The 20007-nt window shown below is 52.4% G+C and overlaps 2 protein-coding genes across 5 annotated transcripts in view; both read left to right on the top strand.

Annotated features, from left to right (window-relative positions):
* Positions 1 to 14957, top strand: part of LOC105472477 (spermatogenesis and centriole associated 1 like) — a 22857-nt gene extending 7900 nt beyond the window's left edge. The window contains exons 2-4 of the mRNA XM_011725744.3: positions 6232 to 6582; positions 13627 to 13778; positions 13994 to 14957. Coding sequence (XP_011724046.1) covers positions 6232 to 6582; positions 13627 to 13778; positions 13994 to 14320 — 830 coding nt within the window. The 3' untranslated portion in view covers positions 14321 to 14957. The remainder of the gene's footprint in view (positions 1 to 6231; positions 6583 to 13626; positions 13779 to 13993) is intronic.
* LOC105472476 (formimidoyltransferase cyclodeaminase) overlaps positions 14248 to 20007 on the top strand; it is a 20564-nt gene continuing 14804 nt past the window's right edge. Inside the window, exons 1-2 of one of the 4 annotated variants that reach the window (XM_071095871.1) lie at positions 14248 to 14316; positions 19631 to 19713. In XM_071095871.1, the coding sequence (XP_070951972.1) occupies positions 19660 to 19713 (54 nt within the window). In that variant the 5' untranslated portion in view covers positions 14248 to 14316; positions 19631 to 19659. The remainder of the gene's footprint in view (positions 14317 to 19630; positions 19714 to 20007) is intronic. The other 3 variants (XM_011725741.3, XM_071095870.1, XM_071095872.1) reach the window with 3 other exon arrangements.

Genomic DNA, 20007 nt, shown 5'->3' with positions numbered 1-20007 from the left:
ATCTATTTGATAGTGGTGGATAAGCTTTTTGATGTGCTGCTGGATTTGGTTTGCCAGTATTTTGTTGAGAATTTTTGCATCAGTGTTCATCAAGGATATTGGCCTGAAGTTACCTTTTTTTGTTGCATCTTTGCCATGTTTTGGTATCAGGATGATGCTGGCCTCATAGAATGAGTTAGGGAGGAGACTCTCCTCAACTTTTTGGAATAGTTTCAGCAGGAGTGGTACCAGCTCTTCTTTGTACATCTGGTACAATTCAGCTGTGAATCCATCTGGTCCTGGCTTTTTTTGGTTGGTAGGCTATTTATTATTGACTCAATTTTAGAGCTTGTTATTGGCCTGTTCAGGGATTCCATTTATTCCTAGTTCAGTCTTGGGAGGGTGTATGTGTCCAGGAACTTATCCATTTTTTTTCTAGATTTTGTAGTTCATGTGTATAGAGGTTTTCATAATATTCTCTGATGGTTGGTTGTATTTTTGTGGGGTCAGTGGTAATATACCCCTTATTTCTGATTGTGTTTATTTGAATCTTCTCTCTTTTTTTCTTTATTAGTCTAGCTAGTGGTATATCTATTTTATTAATTTTTTCAAAAAAACGAGCTCCTGGATTTGTTGATTTTTCAAATGGCTTTTTGTATCTCAGTCTCCTTCAGTTCAGCTTTGATTTTGGTTATTTCTTGTTTTCTGCTAGCTTTGGGATTTGTTTGCTCTTAATTCTCTAGTTCTTTTAGCTGTGATGTTAGGTTGATTGATTGAGATCTTTCCAGCTTTTTGATGTGGACATTTAATGCTATAAATTTCTCTCTTAACACTGCCTTAGCTGTGTCCTAGAGATTCTGGTATGTTGTATTTTTGTTCTCATTAGCTTCAAGGAACTTCTTGATTTCTGCCTTAATTTCACTATTTACACAAAAGTCATTCATGGGCAGGTTATTCAATTTCCATGTAATTGTGTGGTTCTGAGTGAATTTTTTAGGCTTGATTTCTAATTGGGTCCATTGTGGTCTGAGAGATTGTTATAATTCCAGTTCTTTTGCATTTGCTGAGGAGTATTTTACTTCCAATTATGTGACTGAATTTAGAGTGTGTGCCATGTGGCAATGAGAAGAATGTATATTCTATTGTTTTGGGGTGGAGAGTTCTGTAGATACCTATCAAGTACATTTGATCCAGTGCCGAGTTCATGTCCTGAATATCTTTGTTAATTTTCTGTCTCAATCATCTGTCTAATACTGTCAGTGTGGTGTTAAAGTCTCTCACTATTATTATGTGGGAATCTAAGCCTCCTTGAAGGTCTCTAAGAACTTGCTTTATAAATCTTGGTGCTCTTGTGTTGGGTGCATATATATTTAGTGTAGTTAGGTCTGCTTGTTAAATGGAACCCTTCACCATTATGTAATGCTCTTCTTTGTCTTTTTTTATATTCATTGGTTTAAAATCTGTTTTGTCAGAAACTATCATTGCAACCCTGCAATTGTAGTTTTCCATTTGCTTGGTAGATTTTTCTCCATGCCTTTATTTTGAGCCCGTTTGTGTTATTGCATGTGAGATGGGTCTCTTGAAGACAGCATACCAATGAGTCTTGGTTCTTTATCTAACTTGCCATTCTGTGTCTTTTTTTTTGAGACAGAGTCTTGCTCTGTCTCCTAGGCTGGAGTGTGGTAGCAATCTTGGCTCACTGCAACCTCCACTGCCTGGGTTCAAATGATTCTCCTGCCTCAGCCTCCCAAGTAGGTAGAATTACAGGCATCCACCACCATGCCTGGCTAATTTTTGTTATTTTTTAGGAGAGACGAGATTTCATCATGTTGGCCAGGCTGGTCGTGAACTCCTGGCCTCAAGTGATTTGCCTGCCTTAGCCTCCCAAAGTGCTGGGATTACAGATGTGAGTCACCGTACCTGGTCTGTTTGATGACCTTGAGGTTTTGATTGTGGTATAAGGTGGATTCAGCCAACTGGCTTCATTTATGGAATATTTAAGGGGCCAGTGCCCAGCTCCCAACTCCTGGACTGCATGCTTTAGCTCTGGGGCACTTGTTTTGGGCCCTGACTTTGTTCTCTGGCTCCTTGAGGTTTGGAATCCACTGCACTGGGGGACTGAGGTACTGCAGCTACAGCAGAATGGCTGGCAGATGCAGGGTGCCTGCCTTCCTGTGGGGGTTCACCACAATGGTGGTGGCAAAGCAGCTGGGGTGGGCATGGGGGGCTCCTGCTGGAGACTGTGTGCAGTCACTGTGGAGGTACTGTAGGCATGGGGTGGGGTGCTGGTGGGCACAGGTCTAGGTGCCTTTTATGTGTCCTGCAAGCAGGAGTCATTGCTCAGGGTCCAGGAGGATCCACCATTCTCTGCTCAGTGTTAGGTCAAGGGCAGGGTGCTGGTGGGTATGGGGCTTGCTGGCTCTGTGTGTGCCAAGGCTTCATTTGCAACGGAAGTCTGTGGGGAACGGGGAGGCCGACTGGACTCCTGTGTGCTGGTTGGGGAAGGAAATCAAAACCCACCTGTGCAGACACCAGCTGAGTGATGTGGCGAGTTGCCTGGGCCCAGGGGAAGCTGCAGTATGAGGAGGGAGTGGGCGGGCTGGTGCGTGGCCACTGGGGCTGTCTCGCTGGAGCTCTCCACTGGTCAGGCACAGTCTGCCAGCACAGAAGCTATGGCGAAGGCCCCCAGGGCACTCAAGACTGCCTTGCAAGCAGGCATGGCCAGGCTGGGGCCCCAGGAGAAGCCAGAAGACCAAGGGGTGCTCAGGTCGGACCGGTCCCATCTGATGGGCAAGACCACCCTGCAGAGATCAGGTCTGACACTTCCCCTAGGCCCAAAGTCTCCTATGGGAGCAAGTCAAGCCTGGGGAGTGGCCGTCCCTGGCTGTGTTCCCGCACCAGACCCTCTGGGTTCCGCTTAGCTAACTGCTGCCCCCACCACTTCTCTAAGCAGCTCTCCCTGCCAACTGGAGTGTCCATGGTGGCCGCGGGGTCTCCCCCAGCTGGGGATCCAGAGGGCCATGGCAACAGTGGTTGCTCCTTGCCCATTTAACTCCCCCATTTTCCCAGAGCAGTTGTGGGTCCAAAAATGAGTACCAGTGCTCAGTGGTCCCAGGCAGGGTTCCCAGCTTTCTCCCCTTCAGCCCAGCCTCGGTGTGCTCCCTCCATCTGCCCTCAGCACCTTCCCTCTGAAGATGTGTTAAAAGCTCACCAGTCATCTCAGGCCCTCCGTGGGAGCTGTATCACCTGGCTGCATCTGGCCGGCCATCCCGCCCCTCCAGTCCACATGAACTTCTTATTTCTGTTTTTGTCCTTATTACTCAGAACTCGGGCTTTGGCCTCGACTTTCATGGGTTCTCCTCCAGGGAAGGTGAGAGAGGGTTCAGCTGCATCCTGGTCCTCCTGACCAGCTGTGGGAGGGACCAATGGTCCCATCTGCCCAGAGGAGGGAGGTTTGTACAGGCTGGATGCTGGGGAAGAGTCCTTCCAGTTCTTATTTTTGGAAAACAGAAAATTTGAGAAATGGTTCATCTTGTTCAGTGTTTATGAGCCTGTCTCTGTACCAGTGGAGGTAACTCAGCTTCTTGCCAGGGACTGTATGTGGGATCTTGCTACGCTGCACAGCCACTGGGCTCCGCACACCCTGCCTCTTGCTTTCCACCCTGCCTTGTTCTCTGCATACCTCCCTGCTTTGTGCTCTGCACAACCCCCACCTCATGCTCTGTGCATCCCCCGCCTTGTGTGCCGCACACCCCCGCCTCGTGCTCTGTGCACCTCCCACCTCGTGCTCTGCACACCCGCCTCGTGCTCTGTGCACCTCCCACCTCGTGCTCTGTGTACCCCTGCCTCATGCTCTGTGCACCTCCCACCTCGTGCTCTGCACACCTGCCTCGTGCTCTGTGCACCTCCCACCTCATGCTCTGTGCACCCCCGCCTTGTGCTCTGTGCACCTCCCACCTCGTGCTCTGTGCACCTCCCGCCTCGTGCTCTGCACACCCGCCTCGTGCTCTGTGCACCTCCCACCTCGTGCTCTGTGTACCCCTGCCTCATGCTCTGTGCACCTCCCGCCTCGTGCTCTGCACACCCGCCTCGTGCTCTGTGCACCTCCCACCTCGTGCTCTGTGCACCCCCGCCTCGTGCTCTGTGCACCTCCCACCTCGTGCTCTGTGCACCTCCCGCCTCGTGCTCTGCACACCCGCCTCGTGCTCTGTGCACCTCCCACCTCGTGCTCTGTGCACCCCCGCCTCGTGCTCTGTGCACCTCCCACCTCGTGCTCTGTGCACCTCCCGCCTCGTGCTCTGCACACCCGCCTCGTGCTCTGTGCACCTCCCACCTCGTGCTCTGTGCACCCCCGCCTCGTGCTCTGTGCACCTCCCACCTCGTGCTCTGTGCACCTCCCGCCTCGTGCTCTGCACACCCTGCCTCATGCTCTGTGCATCTCCCACCTCACGCTCTGCACCTCTACCTCATGTCTGTGTACACTTGTGCCTCGTGCTGTCTGTTCTTGATCATGTTTGGATGAGACTTTGTGCAATAATTTTTGGCCTGGCCATGGCTTTCTTTTTTTTTCTGGGGGTTATCTTTGTAGGAATTTGACATCAGAGTTGTGACAAATTTTGAAACCTAATTGAGCATCTTTTAACCTGTTCTATGGTTCCAGCCTCATTTGTATGATGTCGGGATTATGACTTGTTGGGGAAGTTGGCAGACTCACCAACAGACCATCCAGGCCTGCAGCCCTTTGGGGAATAATCATTTTGTAACTTCTAGATTTTCCTTGTGTATTGGTTCATTTAGGTTTTCTACTTCTTATTGAGTCACTTGAAAGTAATTTTCCAGGAGATATCTCCTTTTATTGAAACTTTAATTAATATACAATTGTACATAATATTCTTTTATAATTTGAAAAGTATCTAGGGTGGGAGCCTGTGAAGCCCGAGGACTCCAGGCCTCCCATGTGGCAGGAGGCCAGGCACACATTAATGACTTTGCTTCTTTTGAACACTTTTTTTCCTTGGAAAACATTTCAGATGGAAGATTAGTTGGTTGGTTCCTTTGTAGGCACTTTTTTTGTTTGTTTTTGTTTTTGTTTTGAGACGGAGTCTTGCTCTGTTGCCCAGGCTGGATTGCAGTAGCATGATCTCGGCTCACTGCAAGCTCCGGTAGACACATTTTAAGGTATAATTTTTTTATATGGCTCTGAACACTTTCTCTAATATGTATTTGCTTTATTGCTAGGAGAATACTCATGACATGGAGGTAGAATAGAATTTTATAAGCCATAAAGGCATAGATAAGCTAAATTTGACCAGGGATTAGGGAAATGCCACATGACCTCATCAGCCTGGTTGGGGAATACTCAGTCCTCGTGAGGGTGTGGGGCCAGGAGCTGTTGGTGGGCATGGACCCTCCCCCTTGGTGTGGAGAGCAAAGAAAGTGCACACACGTGAGCCCAGCGTTGGACCACAGAGGATGCTCGTGGAGCAGGAGGCTCCTCCTTAGCCACAGAGGATACTCATAGAGCAGGGAGGCTCCTCCTCAGCCACAGAGGATACTCATAGAGCAGGAGGTTCTTCCCAGGCCGTGGAGGATGCTCGCAGATCAGGAGGCTTCTCCCAGGAGGCTGATTACAGCTGTGACCTGAGCCCAGCGTTGGACCACAGAGGATGCTCACGGAGCAGGGAAGCTCCTCCCGGGAGGCCGGTTACCGCTGTGTGTTTGCAAGGAAACATGGAAACAGGCCCTGTCCATCAACAGGGCAAGGGATAAAAGTTCACTGTGTGTTTATGTGTGTATGCTCATGTGTACAGAGGTGCCAGGAAACAGTTAAATGAACCAGGGAGCTACCAGACGGCTCAACGTGGATACATCTCAGAGATAATGCAGCAGCAAAAAGTTCTGTTGCAGAATAAAATGTGTAGGGTGGTACCATTTATGTACAATTTAAGGAGCATATAGAAGTCATTCTCCAGTGTGTATGGGTGCACAGGCAGGCAGGAGGCACATGGAGGCCTGCCCACTTGCTGTGCTCCCACGGGCAGGATGGGCACCTGTGGCCACTTCACCACATCCAGCTCCTCCTTTTGCACCTGAGGCCTGAGGGGAAGGAGGATGCTCTGAAGCCAGGGAAACCCCAGCAGGTGTTGAAGCTTGGGGTGGGGTGCATACAGTTTGTTACCATGTTCTCTGTACTTCTCAGGAATGTTTTAGGAGCATCAGCCTGACTTCTCACCCCTTTCCTCCCCACCTCAGTTCCGGATTTCGGAAGGTTCACGAGTGTTGCCGACACGCCCTCCCAGCTGCAGACATCCTCCCTGGAGGACCTGCTGTGCTCACATGCCCCCCTGTCCAGCGAGGACGACACCTCCCCGGGCTGCGCAGCCCCCTCCCAGTCACCCTTCAAGGCCTTCCTCAGTCCCCCGGAGCTGCACAGCCACCGAGGCACCGACAGGAAGCTGTCCCCGCTCCTGAGCCCCTTGCAAGAGTCACTGGTGGACAAGACCCTGCTGGAGCCCAGGGAGATGGTCCGGCCTAAGAAGGTGTGCTTCTCGGAGAGCAGCCTGCCCACCGGGGACAGGACCAGGAGGAGCTACTACCTCAATGGTATGGCCAGGTGCGGGGTCGCCTGGGCGGGCCCCCAGTGCAGCTGGTAGCTGTGGGGAGGGCGCGTCTGGGTGGTCAGGCAGGGCCGTTTCTCCATCGCGTCACACAGAGTGGAGGGAGGAGAGCCAGGCTGGGAGGCTGGGGTCCGAGGCTATGATTGTCCTAGTCTTTTGCCAAGAAAAAATGCATTGCTTGTCTTCTTGGGAAGGGTTCTTTACGTGTCTGGATATGAGTCCTTTTCTGGGTGTGTGTTCTGCAGATACGGCCTCCCACTCCAACGTTTTCCACTTCCATAATAATGTTTTTTGATGAGCAAAACTGTTTAATTTGATGATGTCCAATTTATTGATTTTTCTTTTGTATTTTATGCTTTTTATGTTCAGTTTAAGAAATCTTTGCCAAGCCCAAGGTCACACAGATTCTCTCCTATGTGTTGTTCTAGAAGTTTTATAGTTTAGGTTTTACATGTAGGTCTCTGATCAATTCCAAGATAATTTTCATGTATGGTGTGAGGTTTGCATGTAGATATCCACCTGAGGCTCAGGCTAACCCCCCACCTCAGCCCCCCAGGTATCTGGGACTACAGGTATATGCCACCAGGCCTGGCTAATTTTTTGCTTTTTGTGTTTTTGTTATTGTAGAGATGGGATTTTGCTCTGATGCCTAGGCTGGTCTTGAACTCCTGGACTGAAGTAATTCACCTGCCTCAGCCTCCCAAAGTGCTGGGATTACAGGCATGAGCCATCATGCCTGGCCTGTCAATTTTATTTATCTTTTCAAATAACCAATTTTTTGTTACATTGATCTTTTGTATTGTTTTCTTCATTTAAATTTCATTTATTTCTGCTCTGATCTTAATTATTTTTCTTCTAATTTTGGATTTGGTTTGCTCATACTTTTCTAGCTCTGTGAGATGAATCATTAACTTGTTTATTTGAAGTTTTTCTACTTTTTGATGTAGGCACTACTAGCTGTAAACTCTTAATACTTATCGCTATAGCTCTTAGTATGGCTTTTGCTGTGTCTAGTACATACTAGGTTTTGGTATGTTGTGTTTCCATTATCATTTGTTTCAAGACATTTTAAAATTTCCTTCTTGATTTCTTCAATGATGCACCGGCCATTCAGGAGCGTATTGTTTAATTTCTGTGTGTTGGTATAGTTTCCAAAATTCCTTTTGTTATTGATTTCATTTTATTCCATTGTGGTCAGAGAAGATACTTGATATAATTTCAATTGTTTGATTTTTTTTTTTTTTTTTTTTGAGATGGAGTCTCGCTCTGTCACCCAGGCTGGAGTGCAGTGGCTGGATCTTGGCTCACTGCAAGCTCTGCCTCCTGGGTTTATGCCATTCTCCTGCCTCAGCCTCCTGAGTAGCTGGGACTACAGGCGCCCGCCACCTTGCCCGGCTAGTTTTTTTGTATTTTTTAGTAGAGACGGGGTTTTACCGTGTTAGCCAGGATGGTCTCAATCTCCTGACCTCGTGATCCGCCAGTCTCGGCCTCCCAAAGTGCTGGGATTACAGGCTTGAGCCACTGCGCCCGGCAAATTGTGTGATTTTTAAAGACTTGTTTTGCAGCCTTACATATGGTCTATCCTTGAGAATGATCCATGTGCTTACAAGAAGCATGTGTATTCTGCACCTGTTGGATGAAATGTTCTGTATTATGTTCATTTGGTCTATAGTATCGATTAAGTCTGATATTCCTTTGATTTTCTGTCTTAAAGATCTGCCAAGGGTGAAAATGGGTCTTGAAGTCTCCAGTTACTACTGTATTGGGGTCTGTCTCTCACTTTAGTTCTGGTAATATTTGCTTTACATATCTGGGTGCTCCAGTGTTGGGTGCATATATATTTACAACTGTTACATCCGCTTGTTGAATTGACCCCCTAATCATTATATAATGACCTTCTTTGTCTCTTTTTATAGTTTTTGTCTTGAAATCCGCTTTGATGAAGTATGGCTACTACTGCTCTTTTCTGGTTCTCATTTGCATGGAATATCTTTTTCTATCCCTTTATTTTCAGTCTATGCGTGTCTTTATAGGCAAAGTGTGTTTCCTGTAGGCAATAGATGGTTGGGTCTTTTTTTTTTTTTTTTTTTTTAATCCATTCAGCCACTCCTCCGTCTTTTGATTGGAGAGTTTAGTCTATTTACATTCAAAGTTTCTTGTTTTTTTTTTTTTTTTGCCCCCAGACAGAGTCTTGCTCTCTCACCCAGGCTGGAGTGCAGAGGCACGATATCAGCTCACTGCAAGCTCCGCCTCCCGGGTTCACACCATTCTCCTGCCTCAGCCTCCCGAGTAGCTGGGACTGCAGGCACCCGCCACCATGCCCGGCTAATTTTTTGTATTTTTTAGTAGAGACGGGGTTTCACCGTGTTAGCCAGGATGGTCTCGATCTGCTGACCTCATGATCCGCCCGCCTCAGCCTCCCAAAGTGCTGGGATTACAGGCGTGAGCCACCGCGCCCGGCCTGTTTTTGACCAAACTCACACACCATCATTCATCGATTTGACGGTGCTGTAATTTTTTTTTTTTTTTTGAGACAAAGTCTCACTTTGATACCCAGGCTGGAGTGCAGTGGCACAATCTTGGCTCACTGCAACCTCCATCTCCTGGGTTCAAGCAATTCTCATGCCTCAGCCACCTGAGTAGCTAAGATTACAGGCACATGCCACCACGCCCAGCTAATCTTTGTATTTTTAGTAGAGATAGGGTTTTGCCATGTTGGCCAGGCTGGTCTCAAACTCCTGACCTCAAGTGATCCACCCCCCCTCAGCCTCCCAAAGTACTGGGATTACAGGCATGAACCACTGTGCTCGGCCTATTTACATTCAAAGTTATTATTGATAAGGACTTACTCCTGCCATTTTGTTATTTGTTTTCTCATTGTTTTGTGGTCTTCCCTCCTCTTTATCTAGAAGAGTTTGTGTTGAATTGGTGTTATTTATTCCTTAAGTGGTAGAATTCACTGCTGAAACAACCTGAGCCTTGAATGGTCTCTATAGGAACATTTTTCCCCTACAAATTCCATTTTACTGATAATATCAACTGAAATTAAGGCTGTTGAGACAGAAATAATTCGATAAAGATTGTTGGAAGCCAAATGTGAGGATCAACCCACAGGAACACACCCACAAAGCTAAGAGTCTTCCGGAACCTAAGTCAGAAGACTTCTATCGGAGAGGCTAGGAGAAGGGAAAGGACTCCTCGTACTCATGTTGCCCTTTCTTTGGAGGGTACAACACAGAGGGTACAAGCATTGGCTACAGATGACAACATACAGGCCAACACATATCTGCGCAAGACAGTCAGTAAACCTTTATGATTCAGGAATAAATCAGCGTCTTTCAGTGCATTAATCAGCACATCAGCAATCTGAGGGAATCGTGATAAGATTCTTTTCTCAGGGATCATCAATCACAAGGCCTTCCCAAGGCCAGTTTGGAAGTCTGTTTCCTGTCAAATGTGACCTGTAAGGTTATCAGATAGAAAGCTATTCAGATTATGTGTTTCTTCTTGAGTGAACTTTGGTAGTTTGTGTCTTTTAAGGAATCGATCAGTTTCATCTAGGTTGTCAAAGTTATTGGCATAAAGTCATTCCTAATACTTCCTTATTCTTTTTATGTCTGTAGAATCTGTGGTAGTGGCATGTCTAATTTCCGTTAGTGGTAATTCTTGTCTCCTTTCTTTTTTCCCCTAAGTCTGGCTACAGGTTTATCAATGTATGGCCTTTTTTCTTTGAAGAATAGGTTTTTGGCTGGATCTTACAGAGCACAGGTTGGACTAGAAATAATTTCTAGAACCTATACGAGAATCATTTCTCACCTATAGCATGTTTCTTCTACCTAATTTATGCCTTGGTGGTGGGGATGAGAGAAAGAGCTTGAATCCTTTTTTTTTTTTTTTTTTTTTTTTTTTTTTTTTTTTGAGATGGAGTCTTGCCCTGTTGCCCAGGCTGGAGTGCAGTGGCACAATCTTGGCTCACTGCAACCTCCACTTCCTGGGTTCAAGCCATTCTCCTGTCTCAGCCTCCCGAGTAGCTGGGATTACAGGCGCCTGCCACCACACCTGGCTAATTTTTGTATTTTTAGTAGAGACAGGGTTTCACCATTTTTGCCAAGCTGGTCTCGAACTCCTGACCTCGTGATCCACCCACCTCGGCCTCCCAAAGTGCTAGGATTACAGGCGTGAGCCACCGCGCCTGACCAAGAGCTTGATTCTTGATGACAGAAATACATTGATACAGAAGGAGGAGATTACACCTGCTCCTCCACACCCCTCATTGGCCCTAACACGCTTCTGTATAGTGTGTTGGCATACCTCTTCTGCACGTTGACGTACCTCTTCTGCACGTTGACGTACCTCTTCTGCACGTTGACGTACCTCTTCTGCAGTCTTGAAAAGTGATTGGGAAAGAAATACAGTGAAAACTATAAACATTATTGAAAGGAATGAAGAAGTCATCAATGACCAGGCATGGTGGCTCACACCTATAATCCCAGCAATTTGGAAGGCTGAGATGGGCAGATCTCTCGAGCCCAGGAGTTCAAGACCAGCCTGGGCAACAGGGCGAAACCCCATCTCTACCAACCCTCCACCTCCCAAATTAGCTGGGCGTGGTGGTGCATGCCTGTGGTCCCAGCTATTCAGGAGGCTGAGGTGGGAGGATCACTTGAGCCCAGAAGACAGAGGTTGCAGTGAGCTGAGATCGTGCCACTGCACTCCAGCCTGGGTGACAGAGTGAGACCCTTTCTTCAACAAACAAACAAAAAATAAATAAAAATAAATAAACAGAAAAATATCTTGTGTTAACAGATTAGAAGACTTTATATTGTTTAATAATCAATAATTTTGATATGGATTACATTGGATCTACAGATTCATGCAATCCCAATCAGAATCCCAGTGGCTTCTTTACAGAAATTGACAACAGAAACTTAAATTCATATAGAAGTGTAAGGAACCAGAATAGGTAAAACGATCTTGGAAAGGGAGAACAGCATTCCCAAGTTTCAAAACTGACTGTAAAACTTACAGTTACCAAGACTGTGGTACTGCCATAAGGATGGACATACAGATCAATGCAATGGAATTGAAGGTCAGAAATAAACCCGTACATAGATGGTTTTCAACAAGAGTGCCAAGACAATTTAGTAGGGACAGAATACTGTTTAACAAGTGGTGCTGGAACAAGGAGGTATCCATATGCCAAAGAATGAAGCTGGGCCTTATTCCATAGCACATACAAAAATTAACTCAAAATGGATAAAAGACCTAAGAGGTCCCAAAGAGCTGAGGCCAGAAAACTCGTAGAAAAGCCATAGGGGTAAATCTTCATGACCTTGGATTTGGTAATGGATTCTTAGATAGCACACCAAAAGCATGAGCAAAGAGAGAAACACACAAATTGGACTTCATCAAAAGTAAAACAAAACAAAAAACAAATTTTGTGCTTCAAAGGACAGTATCAAAAAAATGAAAAGCCAACCCAGAGAATGGGAGAAAACATTTGTAAATTGTGCATTTGAAATGGGACTAGTATGCAGAATATTTAAGAACTCTGACAATTCAACAGTAAGAAGACAAACAATCCAATGAAAAATCACTATAGGACCTGAATAGATATTTCTTCAAAGAAGATACAGTATATAAATGGCCAATAAGCATGTGCGAAGATGCTTAAATCACTAGTTGTTAGTGAAATGCAAATGAGATGCTGTTTCCCATCCCTCAGGAAAAAGATGGACAAGGTCATGTGCTGTTATGGACTCGGATGCCATCAGAGGCTGTCCTGGGGAGGGGGGTTTGGAAGCAGGTTTTGTGGGGGCATTGGAGACTCCTAAGTAATGTCGAGGAAGTAATTAAAATAGAACGTCCTGGGCCAGGCATGGTGGCTCACGTTTGTAATCTCAGCACTATGGGAGGCCCAGGCGGGCGGATCACCTGAGGTCAGCAGTTCGAGACCAGCCTGGCCAACATGGTGAAACCCCATCTCTACTAAAAATACAAAAACGTAGCTAGGTGTGGTGGCACGCAGCTATAGTCCCAGCTACTCGGGAGGCTGAGGCAGGAGAATCGCTTGAGCCGGGGAGGTGGAGGTTGCAGTGAGTGGAGTTGGCACCACTGCACTCCAGCCTGGATGATAGGGTGAGACTCCGGCTTAAAAAAAAGAATGTCCTGGCCGGGCGCGGTGGCTCAAGCCTGTAATCCCAGCACTTTGGGAGGCCGAGACGGGCGGATCACGAGGTCAGGAGATCGAGACCATCCTGGCTAATATGGTGAAACCCCGTCTCTACTAAAAATACAAAAAAAAAAAAAAACAAAAAAAACTAGCTGGGCGAGGTGGCGGGCGCCTGTAGTCCCAGCTACTCGGGAGGCTGAGGCAGGAGAATGGCATAAACCCGGGAGGCGGAGCTTGCAGTGAGCTGAGATCCGGCCACTGCACTCCAGCCTGGGCGACAAAGCGAGACTCCGTCTCAAAAAAAAAAAAAAAAAGAATGTCCTGCCAATCCAGCGATCATCTTCTCAGAGGTAGGAAAGAATGAAGCCATTTTACTGACTAAACATTAAAGCAGCCTTTGAGGCCCAGAGGTTGCCAAGACAGAGGAAGGGGGGAGGTCCCCCTTCCTCCCAGGCAAGCGACTGGCCCTGTTCCGCAGGCGTCCTCACTGGAGGGGACCCGTCCGAACTCACACCTCCAGGGCCGGGTTCCTCTGTCCTCGCAGGGCCAGCGCTGGGGCAGGCTCCCCCGTGACAGGGGACCAGTTCCCACCCCCAAGATTAAAAGGTTTACCTCGTCCCAAAGGGACAGAAGGGAGCCGAGGACAGGGCGAAGGGAAACCTGTCTTGCCCTTTGGCACTTTAAGAAGCTCCTTTTCTTTCAGATTCTATTTGCCAGACAGTGGGGGGTGGCGGCAGGCGGGGCGGGGTGGGGGATGGAGGAGCCGCCCCCCAAGTGGCCGGGGGACGGAGGGGGGACCCTCTGGGGCAATAGATCCTCGCGCTCCCGTGACCTTGTCCCCGGCCTTCCCTCCCCCAGAGATCCAGAGCTTCGCGGGCGCCGAGAAGGACGCGCGCGTGGTGGGCGAGATCGCCTTCCAGCTGGACCGCCGCATCCTGGCCTACGTGTTTCCGGGCGTGACGCGGCTCTACGGCTTCACGGTGGCCAACATCCCCGAGAAGATCAAGCAGGTGCGCCCCGCGGGGAGGGCGCGGCCAGGAGGGTGCTGGGCGCTCGGTTCATCCCTGTGAGGCCCCCAGATCTTGGCTCTCGCCCGGGCGCTGTCCGCGGGAGGGGACCCCGGGGACCCAGGAGGGCGGGGCAGGGGTCGGCCCTGGGCCTGGAAGTCCCCGTCCGAGGGCCCCGAGATCCCCCCGCCTCCGCCATCCATGCGCTGCGCCCGCAGACCTCCATCAAGTCCCTGGACGGCTCCGTGGACGAGAAGAAGCTGCGCGAGCTGACGCAGCGCTACCTGGCACTGAGCGCGCGCCTGGAGAAGCTGGGCTACAGCCGCGACGTGCACCCGGCGTTCAGCGAGTTCCTCATCAACACCTACGGAATCCTGAAGCAGCGGCCCGACCTGCGCGCCAACCCCCTGCACAGCAGCCCGGCCGCGCTGCGCAAGCTGGTCATCGACGTGGTGCCCCCCAAGTTCCTGGGCGACTCGCTGCTGCTGCTCAACTGCCTGTGCGAGCTCTCCAAGGAGGACAGCAAGCCACTCTTCGCCTGGTGAGCCGCCCCGCGCCCACCGCCTTGCCTGCAGTAAACGCGTTTGTTCCAACCCGGAGGCCGTGGTGCCTCCTGCGCGTCCTCCCGGAGGGGAAAGGGCCGCGCTCCCCGCGCGCGAGGCCGGAGCAGGCGCCTCTCCCGCCCGCGCTGGGCCCCGACCGCAGCCCGCCGCCGCCCGCACCTGCGGAGTGCTTGTCACCCCTCATTAAATCATCCGTTTGCTTGTCTGCCTTTACCAAACTCTGGCTCTTTGAGGGCGTGGAGGGCGCCTGCAGGAAGCGCCGCTCGGTGCTCCTGGCGGGAAGCCGGGAAGGAGCCGCAGGCTGCAGGGACCCCCGCTCCCCACTTTCTTCTCCGCCTCCCCACCCCTCCCCCGGGCCTCCGCACCCACCCGCTTTCCTGCCCGGGACGACGAGTCCTGTCCCAGTTTGAGTTTCCCCAAATGCCAAGCTGGGGTAAGGATTTGGTTCTGGCGGATGGTTGCGCACCCCTGCAGGCAAAATGGAAACGCGGCCCCTTGTTCAAAAGCGAAGAATTCGAAGAATTCGAAAGAGCAACAGCCGAGCGTTACAGTGAACCGGGGCCTTAGGACTGAGCGGTGGCAACGCAGGCGGGCGAGCGCCAGGGAGCCCCGAGACCGTGGGCGTGCCGGGGGTGGGCGAGCGCTGGGGAGCCCTGGAGACCATGGGGGTGCCGGGGGTGGGCGAGTACAGGGGAGCCCCGGAGACCATGGGGGTGCCGGGGGTGGGCAAGCGCCAGGGAGCTCCCAGACTGTGGGCGTACCGGGGGTGCGCGAGCGCCAGGGAGCCCTGGAGACCATGGGGGTGCTGGGGGTGGGTGAGCACCTGGGAACTCCGAGACCATGGGGGTGCTGGGGGTGGGCGAGCACAGGGGAGCCCCGGAGACCATGGGGGTGCTGGGGGTGGGCGAGCACAGGGGAGCCCCGGAGACCATGGGGGTGCCGGGGGTGGGTGAGCACCTGGGAACTCCGAGACCATGGGGGTGCACTTTGCGCCATACTGGAGCGGGGAGCTGGGGAGCTTACCCATCAATTCCCCTCCCCCTGGGTCATCTCCCTGCAGGAGGCCAGAACGACGGGCACTCTGAATTGGCGAGACCTTGGGGCTGAGGAGATACCCAGTTCCAAAGTGCCCTGGAACAAGGGGCATTTACCGTGTCTCAGGGGACGCACAAGCCAGCGTGCTCAGCCTGGCCCTACACTGTCTCAGCAATAGTGGCGGGGAGGGCAGGGCTGTCACACATTAACAGTTCAGAGCCCGATGGAGACTGCTGGGGACCCCATTCTGGCTGGTAGCTAGGACATTCAGCTCCCAGGTGCAGATGGGCTGGATCCTGGGGTGGGCGCCCAACTTCATGCCCTGCAGATGTGGGGCCCGCTGGCCTGGGAAGCTCTGGCTGGGTGCTGATTTCTGGCCTTACCTTTGGGGATCGCCTGTGGCCACACCGGCACTGGGCTGGCTCTGTGGTTGGGCCAGGAGCTTTGGGCCCCAGGCCTAGGGCGGCAGCCACATAGCCTCAGCCAGGTGATCCATGCCCCCTTCCCCTCGGTGCCAGTGAGTGGTTACTTCCAGCAAGCCTGGAATAGGCAGGGCTGTGATGAAACGCACCAGGATTTAGTTCAGTTGGGTGTGGTGGGATACAGACACAGGAACCCTGAGTTGAAAGGAGAATGTCACAAAGTACTGCAGACCCAGCAGCTTAAACCACAGGAGGGCACATGCCATGCCACACAGGGCCACCGGGGGGCGCCGCGGCAACAGGACCCGGAAGGTGAGAGGGGAGAGTGTGGCCAGAGGCTTTACAGGGGTTTCCCTGGGAAGAGAGGCCAGGGAGGGTGGGCACGAAGGAGCAAGTTCAGGATTGGACAGGTTAATTTCCTTGGGCTCCGGGCTATGGGGTGGTGTCTAGTTGACCACCATCCTGCCCCTGGGTGATTGAGGGCAGAGGAACATGGGTTTGGTGAGTGAGTCAGATAAGGGGTGGTTGGGTTTACAGGCTCCAGTTGGGTTGGCTTGTGCATTAAACGGGAGCTCTGTAGGCACCTTGTGCTGTCTCTAGGAATTAGCCAGCCCTGGGAGGGCAGTCTCCACCCAGCCAGTAAGGAGAGGTCGAAGCATCATAAACCAGAAAACAAAAACCACATGAGTTATACGGGAACAGTCTGGTGGGCAGGTGGCAGTCAGTCCCTGCGCTCTGGAACTCTAGAAGAAGGGGGTTCTCGGCCTCTGGCCATGGGTCCCCCAGACAACCTTGGTGTCTTCCAGGATCTTGGGCTTGACTTGGAGTGACCCCTGGGGGCTGTCGCTGGGGCAGTGCCCATGGCTCACCCTCTGTCCATATAGTGCGGCCCATGGTGTCCACTGTGCTGGGCCAGCCTGGGGGGGCCCTGTGGTCAGAGGCTGGACCCCCACCCTGGCAGTGCCACCCCCTAGGCTGCAGGTGCACATGGAACTTTCCGGAGGGCCCCCGTGCAGAGAGGGTGGAGCCCATTCCTGCACTTTTTCTTACTATACTATTAAAATGAGGGGAAATGGGAACCGGGTGAGGAGGGTGGCCCTGAAGTGGCTGATGTGGCCGTGTCTCCTGGGGCAGCACCCGGGCCCTGGGCACCAGCCCTTCCATCTGTAGACAGGAGGGCAGTGAGCTTCTGGGGGACTATTTCCTCCTGCTGGCATGGAGGCGGGCACCGGTCCAACTGAACTCAGATTCTCCTGCACACAGCTTCTGTATTCAGTCATTTACTCACGGGCCCACGATGTGTGTCTCATGCTCGGGGTTAGAAAAGTGTATGGTCTGCCTGGCTCTGGAATCAGAGCCCTGGGCCTGTCACTGGGGAGAGATGGTAGAAACCCTGGTGTGGGCTTGGCTGAGAGTCTTTCTCTGGTAAGTGGGGTCCCTTAGGGTCCCCGATTCAGGAGCTATTTACAGCACCTGCCAGCATTTCTAATGTCTCAGTGCTGCCCCCAAGAACCAGCGCCTGCGTCACGGCCACCCCATTCCGCTTCGTGTTCTCAGCTGTAGCCAAGCCCTGGGCCCGCAGCAGTTGGGTAGGACAACAGCTCCTGCTGGGGCCTCCCGCCCCAACCCTCTCTCCTGACAGGCGATTTGCTGGGCTGGAGGACAGGGCCAGGTCTTGGCCTTGGCACCGTCCTGGGTCACGAGTGGATGGTTCCGGTCACTCTGCTGTGGTGTGAGGATGAAGGTGTCAGCCCAGTGTGGGCAACCCTCGCAGCCAGCATGTTCCGATGCCCCGCACCTGTAGGTGTGTGCCGCTGCCATCACAAAGTACCACGGACCCAGCAGCTTAAACCACAGAAATTTATTCTGTCGAAGTCCTGAAGGCCCAGAGTACAAGATCAAAGCATCCGCAGATTCTGTTTGTCTGAGGCCTCTCTGCTAGGTGCAGGCGGCCGCCTCCCTGCTTGGTCCTCCTGGCCCTTTCTCTGAGTGCATCCCTCGTGCCTCTCCCTCTTCTCACCACCCTGTCCATCTCCACATCCAATCCAGTCTGCCATGCTGGGGGTCAGGCCTTCAGCAGATGGTTTCTCGAGGGGATGCAGTGCAGCCCTCAACAGATCCCTTCCTCCCCTCCCGGCCTCCACACAGCCCTGACCCCATCCTCCCCTCCCGGCCTCCACAGAGCCCTGACCCCATCCTCCCCTCCCAGCCTCCAGACATGGAGCCCTGGCCGGGGAACTCTGTGTGCTCCCAGCCTCTGAAGGTGTCTGGGCTTACCTGGCTCCTCTCTCATCCCAGTCCCCTTGAGTAGCCACGGAGGTGGGGTCCCTAAGACCCACATGGCTGAGGTTCCATTAAGAACTTCAAGTGGGGCTGGGCTCAGGGGCTCACACCTGTAATTCCAGCACTTTGGGAGGCCAAGGCAGGAGGATCACGTGAGCCCAGGAGTTTGAGACTAGCCTGGGCAACATGGTGAGACCTCATGTGTATTTGTCTGCTCTCATGCTGTTAATAAAGACATACCCAAGATTGGGTACTTTTTAAAGAAAAAGAGGTTCAATGGACTCAACAGTTCCGCATGGCTGGGGAGGCCTCACAATCGTGGTGGAAGGTGCAAAAGGAGCGAGGTCGTGTCTTACAAGAGGGCGTGGATAGGGAACTGCCCTTTATAAAACGGTCAGGTCTCGTGAGACTCTTCACTATCACAAGAACAGCACCGGGAAAAGTCGCCCCCATGATTCAGTGACCTCCCACCAGGTCCCTCCCATGGCGTGGGGATTATGGGAGCTACAATTCAAGATGAGATTTGGGTGGGGACACAGCCAAGCCATATCACCATGTCTACCAAAAATTGAAAAATGAGCCGGTGTAGTGGTGTGTGCCTGTGGCCCCAGCTGCTCAGAAGGCTGAGGTGAAAGGATCTCTCGGGCCCGGGGACCAAGGCTGCAGGAAGCCATGATTGTGCCACTGTACATCCAGCCTGGGTGAGAGTGAGACTTGGTCTCAAAAAAAAGAGAGAAAATAAAAGCAAGTGGGCGGCGGCTGAACGCGGAGACAGGAGTTGTCCCTTGTGAGCGCGGCCCTGGTGCTGCTGATTTCATGGGGAGCCTCCAGTCAGGGGAGCAGCAGCTGGGGAGAGCTGGGGCCTCTCTCACCTGCCTTCCCCCACATCACACATGCCCCCTCTTGTGTGTGTCCGCACTCACACACGTGTTCCCCTGCCCCGCGCTCATGTGTGTCTGTACTCTCACACGCGTGCTCCCTTGCCCCACGCTCACATGTAAGCTTGCTCACTCTCACACGCGTGCTCCCTTGCCCCACGCTCACATGTATCCTCGCTCACTCTCACACGCGTGCTCCCCTGCATTCTCCTGTTGAGCTGAGCTGACCTCAGTGGGGTGCTACAAGCCAGGGCCTCACACCGGCCTCTCGCCCTCCACAGCCCTGGGGTCCAGGCTCCTCCAGGAACAAGCGCAGGCCCCTGGGCTCCCTGGAACCTCCCGGAAGGCAGCAGAGGGTCACGGGGGTCACCCGCAGGGGCGCAGGGAGGCCTCATCACGACCGGATTCCAGCCAGGCTGGCCTGATGCTCCTGGGGGTCCTCAGCACACGCCCCTTCGCCCCAGCATGTGCTTCTTTCCGGGGAACCCACACTCCGGCTGAGTGGAGCCGTCCCCTCCAGGTCAACAGTACCCGGGGTGGCTCTGCAGCGTCCCACTCCGCGCCTGCACAGGGACGGTGGCCCCAGCGCCCTTTGTGACTCGCTGGTTAATGAGAAGCCGGTGGGGAGGTGCTGCCGGTGAGCGAATAAAGGCCCTGTCCTTTCGTCTGCCCAGACAGGAGCATCAGGACCAAGGTGCTGGCCATGTCCCAGCTGGTGGAATGCGTCCCCAACTTTTCGGAGGGGAGGAACCAGGAGGTGAGGCCCCCAGGAGCTGGTCAAGCATCCAGGGCCCACAGGGCAGCTTCAGTGGCTGAGGCCCAGGCCCTGGAGGAGGCGGCGGGCTTGGTGGGGGGGCCATCTTCCCAGGATGGGCGAAGCTGCTGCCCGTGGGCCCCAAGGACATCCCGTGACTGGGGGCGCCTCGGGAGTGCCTGAGCCAGGGGTGGGTGGAACACGACTGGTGCTTGTGGGGGCTGAGGCCTGGCAGTGGCTCCAGGGGCCTTTTGGGTGCTTCTGGTGGGGGGTTGGGCCAATCTCTGGGCCTCAAAG

This window comes from Macaca nemestrina, chromosome 4, assembly GCF_043159975.1.
Source record: "Macaca nemestrina isolate mMacNem1 chromosome 4, mMacNem.hap1, whole genome shotgun sequence".
Classification (NCBI taxonomy): Eukaryota; Metazoa; Chordata; class Mammalia; order Primates; family Cercopithecidae; genus Macaca; species Macaca nemestrina.
The sequence above is the reverse complement of the archived record's forward strand: the minus strand, read 5'-3'. Positions and strand labels throughout refer to the sequence as shown.